Source organism: Gavialis gangeticus, unplaced genomic scaffold (genome assembly GCF_001723915.1).
Source record: "Gavialis gangeticus isolate Ggan-Ray unplaced genomic scaffold, GavGan_comp1, whole genome shotgun sequence".
NCBI lineage: Eukaryota > Metazoa > Chordata > Crocodylia > Gavialidae > Gavialis > Gavialis gangeticus.
Genome location: NW_017729016.1, coordinates 11,080,788 through 11,093,507, shown reverse-complemented (window position 1 = coordinate 11,093,507; position 12,720 = coordinate 11,080,788). Strand labels below are relative to the sequence as shown.

Sequence of the window (12,720 nt, the reverse complement as noted above, 5' to 3'; positions counted from 1 at the left end):
CATTCTGCTGGCAGAGGATGTGTAGTGCTCCTTGACATATGAAGGTGAAGAGAGCAAGAGAGAATGGATAATCCAGAGTAGGGGTTGTCAACCAGGGGTACACATACACCAGGGGGTACTTGAGAAGGCCCTAGGGGGTATGAACAGGTAGGAGGGGGCAGAGCACTGCCATGCACCATTGCACATGGGCGCTGTCTGCCTGGCTAGACATGGTGGGGAGCTTGCATGCACTGGCTGCCACCACAGTGCGTTCAGGCACACACCTCCACCCCTCACCCCCTCTGTGTCTGGCCACAAAACATTCAAAACCCCTGATCCAGAGTAACACACATTCCCCTTCTGCTTTAAAAAGTTTAGTCCCACATTGACTTAGCCTTGTTTTTCTTTCTCTCTGTTCATGGGTTTCCCTAAAACATACCCCTAAAGGAGTAAGCTCCCTCCAAAGCACAATCCACAACCACTTTTCTCCTTTGTGAAGCAGAAGGTGAGGGTGCTATCACCCTACTTTTCCATTGATTAGAGGAGTTGCCTAGGATGTGGGAGTACTGGGTGTGAAGTCTTAACTTGGACAATTTCAAACCAACATTTATTACCTCCCAGGAGAGTCCTGTCACCACCTAGCTGTTGGTGTTTCAGGAGTGGAAACCCCTCTACTACAGCTTTGCAAAAGAGAAATCAAGATTAATTGGGCCAGAAACAAGCACCATGATGCTGGCCTAGTAATTGGGGTGCTTGGTAGAGAGGAGGGAGAGCCGTGTTTCAGTTCCTGTTCCCAGGGTTGTTTATGCATTTTATCAATAACCAACCTTTATACCATATCCAGGTCATTAGGAGAGTAATCACAATATTGCTGAGTTGTTTTAGCAGATATGGAGTTGAGATCTCTCCTTTCACAGGACTTTGGCACAGAGATGTACCATCTGAGATATAGAGCATATTCCCATAATTGCTCTATAAAGATCTTGAATAAAGCACACTGTGCTGCATAGACTGACATATCTTACCAACGAAACGAGCAGCAGCTTGGCACCTGCCCTAGAAGAGAAGTCAGTAAATGATGCCCCGTGAGCCCAAGGCCTGTGGGGGCATCACCCATACAACAGCTGGGCAGCAAAGAGAAGCTGTCTTGGTGGTACTGTGGGGCAGAGCTGTGACTGCAGTTTTGCCTTTGGCAGCACAAACCAAAATGAAAGTGATCCATGGTCAGAGCTAAGCTGTAGTAACACAGCCCAAATGTTGTCACCCTCTGCACTGGAATGCAAAATATGTGTTGAGGAACACTCCTGTTCATAAAGTTTTGTCTTTTTATTTTTTTAAGGCAGCTGAGAATGGAGCAACAGGTGTGGAGCTGGACCTTGAATTCACTGCAGATGGTGTTCCCATTCTAATGCATGATGACACAGTGGAAAGGACAACCAATGGGTCTGGGAGTTTACGTGACTTGACATTTGACGAAATTAGGAGACTTAATCCAGCTGCAAAACACAGACTATGGTAAGCAATCAGCAGTAGTCCAATACCTATACTCACTTCTGAAACTATCATTTCTATGGCACCAAAGGCACCCATCATGAATTCCTTCTTAACTTTGGCATGAGGTCATCAGTGACTCAAACTCTTTGAAACTTGCAAGATTGTGGGACCCATAGGACCTGGCCTATCCTGGTTCACTAGGATCTTTCTCTTTGCCCAGTCTTGGAGTGGGAGGGCTAACCTTTACGTAACCTTGGCCAAACCTTCCTTAGGGCAGAATTTGGTCTACAAAATATTGATATGGTGGGAGTAATACTGTTTAGGGTTTTTTTCAAAAATTGATGGAATAAATATTTCTAAAATGAATTTTATTCACAGAAATCTCCTGTTTGGCTGAACATTTTTAAATGATCATATATACGGGCAACCCTCACCATTTGTGGGGGATACGTTCTTGAGATCCCTGCGAATGGCAAAATCCGTGAATACGGCACTGCATTCATGAACGTCATGAATGCAGTGCCCCCAGCAGCTGGGGTGGGGGGGCATGGCTGCGCTGGTGGTGGCAGGAGCCTGGCAGTGGTGGCAGGGATACAGCTGCGCTGGTGGCAGCGGGAGCCCAGCGGCAGCAAGCGCGGAGCTCCCGAGGAGCTCCTGTAAGTGTATTTAAGATATTTGTGCAAGTTGGAGGGGGAAATGTGTATTCAAGATGTGGGTTTGGCTTTCGCGAATATTTGAAACCGCGAGTAGCAAGGGTTTCCTGTACAGTATTTTGTTTGAAGGGTGGGAAGGTTTCACTTTGTAGAGCATAATATTATGCAGCCTGAATGGAACTACGTTGAGTTCTAAGAGAACAGGCCCTCCTTGTTAAAGGCATCCCTGCAATATATTTGTAAAATACTATCTTTGATCTTCCTAGAAGATTTTTATGAATAAAACTTGTCATATATCATTGTGAACGTATTCATTATTAAAGAAAGAGCTCTATTAACTTATACTTCCAGGTGTTTTGATTTAAGGTTTTTGGGGGGCATTCTTGTTTTTTTGGAGTTCTGCTTGATTTGGTGCGTTCCACTGAACTATTTTCAACTCTAATGTAGGAGAGATTTCCGGGGCGAAAAAGTCCCCACGCTGAAAGAAGCTGTTATGGAGTGTCTGCAGCATAACCTCATTATCTACTTTGATGTCAAGGGCCATGCAAATCAGGTATCACTCACAGCTCAATATACTATAAGCTCCTCACTCACCTTTTGCATTGGTATGTTAATATTGGTCTGATTGGTCTGCAGTATGAATGAAATGGGACATCCTTTGCAGATTGCTAGGTTGGGTTTTAAAAAAACTGTAGAGGTTCTGTAATATTGCAACTGTACACAAAATCTGAGCAAGTGAATAACAGAGATCCCTGCCTCTGCTGGGGGAGGGGAGAAATTGTCTCATCTCTGACTTCCAAATGGGAATGGATCCTTCCTGTTTTATGTCTGTGGTTTGTACTATGACACAAAATACATTTGATAAATAATGCCTTGTTTGACAATAAGTATAGCGTTTTTTTGTTACGTAACTTGGAGAAGGGGTCGGGGCTATATGCTACAACAAGGATCAGGCCTCTTGAGGCTCCCCTGCCCTCTGCCCTTAGCACACCAGCATCTTACAACATTCAGTTTGCAGTTGTTTTGGGCACTGTGCCCAAAAACACTGCTGATCCCTGAGCTAGACTGTTCTCAGTGGTGGCAGATGAGAGAACAAGAAACAATTGAATCAGTTGGCACCAAGGGAAGTTTAGGTTAGATATTAGGAAAAACTTTCACAAGGAGGGTTGTAAAGCACTGGAACAAGCTACCCAGAGAGGCTGTGTAATCTCCATCCTTGGAGGTTTGTAAAACCCGGATAGACAAAGCCCTGGCTGGGATGATCTAGTTGGGGATGGTCCTGCTTTGACCTCCCGAGGCCTCTTCCAACCCTAAATTTCTATGATTCTGTAAGGAAGTATCTGCACCTTACTGCTGTGAACAAAGTTAAGTGCTACTTTCCTCCTTCCCCTTTCCAGTACCATCTCCCAGGTGCCAGGGAGATGGTAAGCTAGCAAATGGCATTTTTAAGTGGGAATTTTTGTATCATATGAACTCTCTAAAATTTACCTTTGACCACAGTGTAAGTTCTGTCTGCATATCTTTTATTTATAGGCAGTCAGTGCCCTAAAACTCCTCTACCTGGAATATCCTCGTTTGTACAACAGTAGTATCGTCTGTTCTTTCATGCCAGATGTTGTCTATAAGGTAAAGTCTCCTAAAGGGTAATTTTGGAGTTTTTTAGTTCTATAGATACTTCAGGTTATCACTGTTACCATCAGTATAGTCTGCTGGAGACAGGTAACTCCAGAGTGCTTTCAGAGTATTTTTACTGTCTCACTTATTTTTAAATAAATAAGAACATGCCTAAAAGCAGTTGTCAAAACAAGGATAAAGGCAGTGTGTTGTCAGGCCTCATATATCCCCCCACACCTGTTCTACCTCCCACAGGTCCTCCCACGAAGTTCGATATGCACACTGTGAATCACAAATAATGCCCTCCATCAGAAAAAAATACATTGAAGAAGGTCCACTAGCTTAAAATTGGCATGTAGTCATCAAGCTACAAGATATGGAATACATTCACAACATTGTTTCTAATTTCCATTGTCAACTTTGCACCTTAAAATAAGAGGAGGATTTATTTCATTAAAAACATTATATTACCTGGGGAGAGCAATCCAACACAAGCAATTAGTATAAGCAGCTTTCAAATAGAGTCAATCAAGGAGTTGGAGAAGAAGAGAACTCTAGTAGAAATGTATATTCAAAGTACTGCCACTCATTGTTATGTCTCAAAATGTTTCCCTTTGAAATCCAACTAATCTAAAACATAACTTTGGCATTTTGGTGTCATGATAAGTGTATTGTACTGTTCTCATCTTACTCTTCCAGATGAGGCAAGCTGATGGAAATGTCCTAACAGCACTAACCCATCGGCCATGGAGCCTTAGTCATTTTGGAGATGGGAAGCCTCGTTTCAACAGCTTTTGGAAGCACTACTGGTATATGATGATGGATGTCATTCTGGACTGGAGCCTGCACAATTTCTTGTGGCACCTGTGTGGGGTTTCAGCTTTCCTCATGCAGAAAAATTACATTTCTCAGTAAGTGTTTGTATGTTTTTTTTCTGGAAGCAGTATCATTTTAAAGCTATGAAGGAAGAGGACAAGTGATTCCCATAAACTGGAATGCTATGCACTCAACAAGAATTTCTAGTGATGTTAAATACTGTTTTAAAATATTAAAAATATATCTAACATTGAACTAAAAAATATTTCTGCCTCAGTCCTCCCAATTCATATTTTTATCCCAGTGTTTCCACCTTCCATTATTAGTATTAGAGGGAAAAAATGGTTGTTGCCTACCTTTACGGTTAGGGCTGCCAGGCTCTGGAATGGGCTGTCAAGGGAGGTGGTGCTCTCCCCCTACCTTGGGGGTCTTCAAGAGGAGGTTGGATAGATATCTGGCTGGGGTATTATGATTCCAGCACTCATTTCTGCCCAGGGCAGGGGGTCGGACTTGATCTGTTCAGGTCCCTTCTGACCCTAGAAACTATTAATTGTTTAAAGATGATATGCTGTTGTTCTGAAAAGTGTCTATAAAAAAGGAGAAATCTTTGTTTTTTCCTGTGTGGTGCCAGTCTATATTCCCCTTTATTGACTCTTTACTGATGCTTTTTGCTTTACAGAGAATATGTGAGGCAGTGGTCTTCTAAAGGAGTGCAAGTGGTTGCCTGGACAGTGAACACATTTGCAGAAAAAATGTACTATGAGACTGTCCTTGAAGTCAGCTACATTACAGACAGCCTGCTAGAGGACTGTGATCCCCACTATTAGACTTAGGCCTGATGGGACACTTCCATGGATTTAAATATCCTTCTTGTTCAGGCAGATCTGAGTTCAACACCAAAGGCTCCACATCTGCAAATGAGACTAAACAACCTGAGGTGTTCTGCTTGTATCGTATGAATAGAACTTGACTCACAACCAGCCCCTCTCAGTGTCATTATACTGGCAAAGTCTGAGCTGCAATCATTGTAAGTCCAAGGGGAAATGATTCTGCTTTGTAATCAGAGGCATCTGTAGTGTAGTCTGCAGGGATCAACTGATTTCACAAATTAGCACATGTGGATGGGTCACACTTTTTATAATCAAACTATTCCTTTTATTGGTTTATATCTTGGTATTAAATCATGGCAGCAGCTTTCTGAAGGCCTAATTTAAAACTGAATATTAGTGGTTCTAGTACAGTAAGCAATCTGCTCCTCATCTATGTGACAGTTTGGGGACCTCTTAAAAGCATACACACTTATCCTTATATTGCAGCTGACAAGTGCCATCACTGTTTGAGGCTGAATATACTTCACTCCTACAGGATGGATAGGATGACTGTGTTGCAGTGTCTCTGCTCGTTGCAAACAATATGCTAAAACTTTGATACCTGATGGGCAAACTTGAGTACCTCTTTAGCATTCAGTCCTAAGTCTGATATATTTTTAAAGGTTGATAATGGATAGAGAGGTGCTTCCTTCTTGTGATCTATACCAGAATCATTTTTAAATAAAATGCTGCTTTCAAGTTGTTGTTAGCCGTAGGCCAAGTTGTGGCTGAAATGCCTTCTTGATGTTTGCTGCTAAATTGTTTGCACAGTTGAAGGGCTTTAAAGGGGTGTAAGGATCCTGTTAGTTAAGTTTATCTTTAAATCGAAGGGGTCTGAACATGTAATAAACAAGGCTCAGAGCTAGTGCATACTATATCTGCTGTGCATGTGGATAGTTAAACAATTATACTGCTTAAATCAAATGATGGACTTGCTGCAGGTCGGTGGAATCTGCCCTAACTTTCCTGCAGCACAAGTGGAAGTTAAACTTAGGCAGATTACTCCAAAACAAAACAGGGTTAATTTACTACAGTTTATCTCTGCTTTCTATGGGATGGGAGCAGACACACCAATTACAATAGATCAGCTGATGCACACTCGCAAACAGCAAGTCTCATCCTTCCTCCTCACAGCCTATATGTATATGCTATGAGAACAATTCCTCTGTTACCAGGAAGGGAAACGTGAAAGTGGTCCTTATCAATCAAGGTCTACATTGCCCCCATTATGAATAGGGGTCTTCTTAAATTCAAAGTTTTCATGGAAACTACGAAAAATGGCATTGTCCACAATTGCCAGGAAATACTGTGTTGGCTGCAATTTCCCCACAAAATCAGCCTAAAAACCCCCACCATTGTATTATATAATACACTATTTTAGAATGTCCCAATGCTTACTGCAATACAAAGACAACTCAACAATCACTGCTCCCTTAGATGACATGATTAGGAGTTACTGTCTGCTAATGATGTAGACTAAGTGAAAGCGCCAATCAGTGAACTAATTATGCCTCTGTCAATCAGCAGTGACAGGCAGGGCAGCTGAAATCAGCTCTTCATGCCACAACTTGGGCACAAAATTGCTTTGTCCTGTCACAAGTTGAGCAGACCCCTAATTATGAATACCACTGACTTGCCATCAGCAGATACAGCTCTACTGTGGATGGAATCAGTAGTTAGAGAGCATCAAACAGCACAGCTGTAGCAGGAAATTCATATGGTGCTACATTTAACATAATCAGTTTTAAAAGAGAGATAAACAGGGAAATGATCCAAGTCTCATTACTCGCATCCAGAACAGCTTCATTTTAAAAGTAGAGAAGTTTAAAACAACTTGGTTACCAGCTACTGGAGGTGACCACTGAGATGTAGCCTAACAAGGTATCATTAGACCAGGGGTGTCAAACTCACCTGGCCCCCCAAGCCAAATCCAGACTTCAGGGCTCCTTGCAGGCCAGATCCAGACACAGCAGCAGGGCTAGCAGTGTCAGGGAGTCAGAGGGTTAACATAGTCATTTCTCACTCAACCTCAAATTCTCAATTTCCCTAGAAGCCCTGCAGGCCAAACAAAACTGCTGCCTTAGACTAACATACACAGCTGCATGTGCTCCAAGAGCAAGGGTGACCACACTTTAGCATGCAACCAGTTCCTAGTGAGTAGTGAATGGTGACTCCACCATTCTTTATCTTTGGGCCCAGACAACATGGCTCAATGACTAGTCACTTTAATGATCTATTCTACCCTTCTAGACTAAGCAGATTTCTGACTACATAGGTCAACCTATTTTTGGCATGTGTGCCACAAACTAGCTCCATATTCTCCCCAAGTGCCACTTCAATCCCCTTCTACTACCTGAACAGCTACTCTGCTTTCTGCTCCCTGCTTCATACCCCATGTTCCCTGTCCAATCTGCTGTTCTGCTTACTGCTCCCTGACATCTCTGTCACTGCACTGCTTTTCCCCTCCCTGAACTGTCATGTGCCACACAAAGGCTGCCTGTGCCCCTTGTGACATATGGCCACCCTGATGTAAATTATGTTTGATACTTATGTGCTACAATTCAGTGACAAAAATGCAATAAAACACATTGTTTTCTGTATTAACAGAGGGTTACTTGATGCATCTAACTAATAATTAAAAACTACATCCATAAGTTAGGGAGAATCTGTACAAGGTACCTTACATTAGTAACATTTGTTCATACAGCTTTTTCAGAGTGACTCGACTCTGTGGTGATAGCTCACGCTGTATGCTGCTATCAGAAGGTAACTGAAGGAAGAATAGGTGCACGTGGGCAGCACAACATCAGATAACAAAATTCCATACTACATTTTGTCACTGCCCAGTAAAGCTGAGGCTGTGGGAAGCTGAAATGATAAAGTACAGCCTGTTTGTTACAAGTTCAGTTGCATGGAGAGTCCATTTTAAATAAATCTTTTTTTTCCAAACTAACGGTTTTTCCTATTGTGTTTTCCTGCAAAGTCTGCATAAAACATCACTCATGCATAGAGTAGAAAGTTGCTCCTATAGTAATTAGGCTAGTGACTTCTCTTCTAATAGATTCTCTTGTAACACTTTACCAGTTACTGCAAGACTGAGAACATGGAAGATGGACTACTTATATCCAATTATAAGGTAATATTTGGCAAAGGGAATCTTTTTATGGTAGCCATTTTTGCACTCTGTCCTAATTGATTCCTTGAACTGACTGGCACTAAGTGGTAACAGGCTTAGCTTCCTTTTCCTTCAGAAATACAAACTACATGCAAAGTAAATGCAGTTTGCCACTCAGTTAACTGGCTAAGACTTTGAGCACTAAAAAGAGGTGCTCTGTCTCTGCAGTTACGGGGGTGGGTAGGGTTCTTTTGCTTCCAGCAGGTGCAGCTCAAGAAAGGATTTTTTACTCTTTTTAGCAATCCATTGAGTATTTAAGAAGCTAAAACAAGCATTCTTGGACTACGCACATTTAACAAGAAAGCAAAATAGGAGGGCTGTCAAATGATTAAAAAAATTGATTGCGCTTAGTTGCTTGATTAAAAAAATAGTTGCAATTAATCACAATTTTAATTGCAGAGCTAAAAACTCAAAATTATGCAAAATTAAACAGGTACTTTGTATAGTTGGGGTGTGTGGGGGGGTTTGGAGCCTGTGGAGGGGGGTCCCTGCATACCCTGGCAGCATACAGGCATTGTGAGTTAGGGGAGAGGGGCAGCAGCAGGGCTAGGAGGGCTGTGGCTTGAGAGAGAGGGGCAGGGCACAGGCATATCACTAGCCCCCCCCCGTCCTCTTTTTTGAAATTGGAAATATGGTAACCCTACAGGAATGCAACCTAGCAGTGTGTAGAGAAGAGCCCAACAGGTAAGTCTGGAGGATAATGGGCGGCAGGGGGAGATCGAGGCTCCCAAGGTGAGTGAGTCAGGCAGGTGCAGGCGCAGACGCAGGCACAGGCTGGACTGAATGGGGACCTGGGGCTTGGGCAGGTCATGGGACAGAGCTGTGGGTGACTTGTCCAAGGCTGCATCAGGGCATGGCTCCCCACTACTGTGCACACCCCTGGGGGAGCCATGGGGGGCATGTGCCTCCTGGTTGTGTGTGTGGGGTGGAGCAGGGCTGCTGTAGTGGACTGGGGCTCTGCCCTGGGAACTGTGTGCTGACTGTACCACGTATCCCCCTCTGCCTGGCAGCAGGAGGCACAAAATGGCATCATGCAGCTCCTGGGGCAAAGGCAGCAGGGTGCAGAGCCCCAGCCCGCCTCCACTCCACACACAAATCCAGGGGGCACAAACTGCAAATCACTACAAACATTTGCAAGCAAATAGTTTTTTGCAGGACTAAAGGGGGAGTAGGGGCTGCTGTAACCCAAGCCAAGGGGACATGTCTGCAGCAGTTAATTCCCCAACACAGCTAAAAGTTCACTATAAAATCCAGTGTTATAAGCAGGCTTCCAAGTGCCAGTTTTGCCAATAGAATTTTAACCTCAAATGCTGCCAGCTGCAGAAGTTTTCATTTGAAATAAAGTGGGAGGCCTAGGTAAAGGGAAAATTACAACACTGGCTTGCTGTATAGGGGCTTCTTTCAAATGTTTCTTGGCCACATGACAGTCAACCTGCCTTTTAAACTATCAACCTTTCCCAGCTCAGTATTGCAGGAATAGGCCATAGACCCTCCAAAGTCTGCAGTCTTGCTTGTGTAAATCTTACCTTGTCTTTTTCTCACAAATTCAGCTGTTGCTTCCGTCTCTACTCTAGACTGTAAGCTCCTTGTGACAGGAATATGTCTTCCTTCCAGTCTACCACTTATGCTGCTGCTGAGTGGTAGTTTAAATTGTCACACAGGAAGAAAGCAAAAAATCTTAAGCAAGGGAAATATGAAATGATAGTGATGACAGCAGTAGCAGCCCAATGCCAGGGTCTATTCTTAAATGAGGGAGAGCACATGAAAAACTGAAGCATGAAGGGAGTCATTTAAAAAAATGTCTAGGAATGAAAAAAGTTTAAATGAACTGACAACGGACATCATAGCCAAGCAGTGGCTTTGCAAACATGAGTGACAGCTGCTGCAATAGAAACAGTAATTCACCAAGCACTGCAAACCCACAGAAACAAAGAGTCATTACATTAACAATTTCCAAAGTATCCAACAATCATGACCCTTTATTTACATTTTATGTTATCTTGATGTGGACCAGAGCTGGGGTTCCCACATACAGGAGGGAAAAGGATTACTGTGGCAGTTGAGCAAGCAAAGTCACAGTAAAGAACAGGTTTTAATCAGAATTTTTACCCTGAAGTTTTGTTTTAAGACGGCTAAGCCCTCTGTCAAACACGGTTCCACAGAGCAAGCTCCTTGCTTTAAGAGAACTGCTGAAGAGAGACTTTAGAGCTGAGTCATTTTTACATTCAGTTCTGGCTCACAGGTCACTTTAATAGCCACTTAAATAAATAAAAACCTGCTGCTTTGATCAATACTTCATTTTTGTTCCTTTAAATCAGGTCAGAGTAGCCTGAACAAAGCAAGTCAGCTATACAAATACCATTGAGCTTCACACTATTGTACTGTGCATTTGTTCTCAGGCACAAGTTACATGGATACAATAAATATTTCCTCCCCACCTGCTCATTCTGCATGCTTCAGCAAAGATTTAAACAGCAGGTGCTAGGGAAAAAGCTGCTATTATTGACATTTATTTTTGTTAAAACTGTACAGTATATGTACTATGAAATTACAGAATTAAACCAAAACTGACAAAGTACATTTTGTGATGGAATGCCCTTGTTTTAATGTTTTTTCATTTATTTATAATTGCTGCCATTACGACTTCCAGTTATAGGTGCAAAATACTGAGGTCTTTGTTGGCAACTAATGTGCAACACTGGTTTTTGTAGTTCATGATCTAAAATCCTCTTCATCCTCATCTTCCATTTCCCATTCAGCCTGTTGTCTGGCCCTCATAGCTAGTGCCAAGGCTTCAGAAACTCCTGGGTTTGTGCTTGGTTGCAGTCGCTCTGGACCTCCTTTAAGCACAATGAAGAAACATTGACTTCTGTGGGTGCCTGTACAATATTAACTCTGTTTGTAAGAACACTCCTGTGCTATTAAATTAACCCAGCTGCCAAGCACATGGACTAGGGACATGTTTCTGCAAACCAGGAATGGATCAAGCTGATGTGGGAAGGTTCTGGGGCTGCTGCGTACAAGCTATATGTACCTTTCAATATTGGGTCTTAGAAGAAGTAAATCTCGGCATGTGGAGGAATTCTCACCAGTCCTACTGCCTTAAGATGTGGAGTTTAATTTATGCAAAGGAATTCAATTCTCAGGTATGTGGAAGTCTGCAGCCACATTTCAAAAGCAGCCACTGATTTCAGATGTCTAACTTGAAAGCCCTGGAGTTATGGTTTCCACAGGTTCTAAAGAGCCACAGCTTCCATTGACACAGGTTAGAGATAAATGTGCTTTTAGCTGAGCCCAAGAGATCACCAGTGGGACGCTCAGGAACGAACCCCTCCCCAGTAACTGATGACTATTTTTGAAGATTTTTTTTGGATCTTGGCACAATTATGTTTCTCTTTACCTGAGAATGACAGAATTCTGTGACCACTGTAGTACTTGGAGCCAGTATACTCTAAAATTTGACAGAGCTGAACTGAAAGTTGCTTTTCTGCATTAAGTATTGCTTACCAGGCAGGAAGCCACTCCTTTCTTGGAAGCCAGAGGTAGAGGGAGACTAAGGGGAAAAAAAAATCAAAGCAAGTCAGAAGGTTTTAGCTTTTGCTTTTAACTCTGTCTAAAACAAAACCTTGAATAAACATCCCTTTTTACCTCCAAGTCACAAGCAGTTTTGTCAAGTTGTAGTCTAACAAGTATTCTGGGTAAGTGCTTATATTAAAAAACTAAAAAGTTTGTGATTTGGACAAAGAACGTTCTTTCCATCTCTAGAAGCCCCTTCTCAGTTGGAGCACACCAGTGACCATTTTCATCTTCCCTACCAGAACCTTGTTGACAATCCCCTTCTTGGATCACACATCATCATACCTCAGCACTAAAAGTGCTCTCACTTTTCTCCAGCGGCCTTTCTAGGTAGTATGGCAACGATAAATGCCTTTGCTGATCAAGTTGTCCAGGTGGCTGGTACAAAGATGAGGTTGTCTGTAAGACAGAAGGCTTAAAATGAGCAATAACATACACAGACTTAATTGTAGCTCTTCAAGGGATATAATATCTCCAAGCCTTGTACTTGATACATTGGTTAGATGTTTTTCAGTTCCATTTCCTCCAATTACAATTATAGGTT

General features: G+C 42.6%; 2 protein-coding genes across 3 annotated transcripts in view; one reads left to right on the top strand and one right to left on the bottom strand.

The window, feature by feature from the left end:
- GDE1 (glycerophosphodiester phosphodiesterase 1) overlaps positions 1 to 6,321 on the top strand; it is a 7,719-nt gene extending 1,398 nt beyond the window's left edge. Inside the window, exons 3-7 of the mRNA XM_019512840.1 lie at positions 1,319 to 1,494; positions 2,574 to 2,679; positions 3,660 to 3,752; positions 4,440 to 4,651; positions 5,236 to 6,321. Of these exons, the coding sequence (XP_019368385.1) occupies positions 1,319 to 1,494; positions 2,574 to 2,679; positions 3,660 to 3,752; positions 4,440 to 4,651; positions 5,236 to 5,383 (735 nt within the window). The 3' untranslated portion in view covers positions 5,384 to 6,321. The remainder of the gene's footprint in view (positions 1 to 1,318; positions 1,495 to 2,573; positions 2,680 to 3,659; positions 3,753 to 4,439; positions 4,652 to 5,235) is intronic.
- A 4,082-nt stretch (positions 6,322 to 10,403) lies between these two features.
- The window catches only part of TMC5 (transmembrane channel like 5), a 51,700-nt gene continuing 49,383 nt past the window's right edge, over positions 10,404 to 12,720 (bottom strand). For both annotated transcript variants that reach the window (XM_019512835.1, XM_019512836.1), the window contains 3 exons: positions 12,462 to 12,575; positions 12,108 to 12,153; positions 10,404 to 11,440 (listed from right to left, as the gene is read on the bottom strand). In XM_019512835.1, the coding sequence (XP_019368380.1) occupies positions 11,313 to 11,440; positions 12,108 to 12,153; positions 12,462 to 12,575 (288 nt within the window). In that variant the 3' untranslated portion in view covers positions 10,404 to 11,312. The remainder of the gene's footprint in view (positions 11,441 to 12,107; positions 12,154 to 12,461; positions 12,576 to 12,720) is intronic.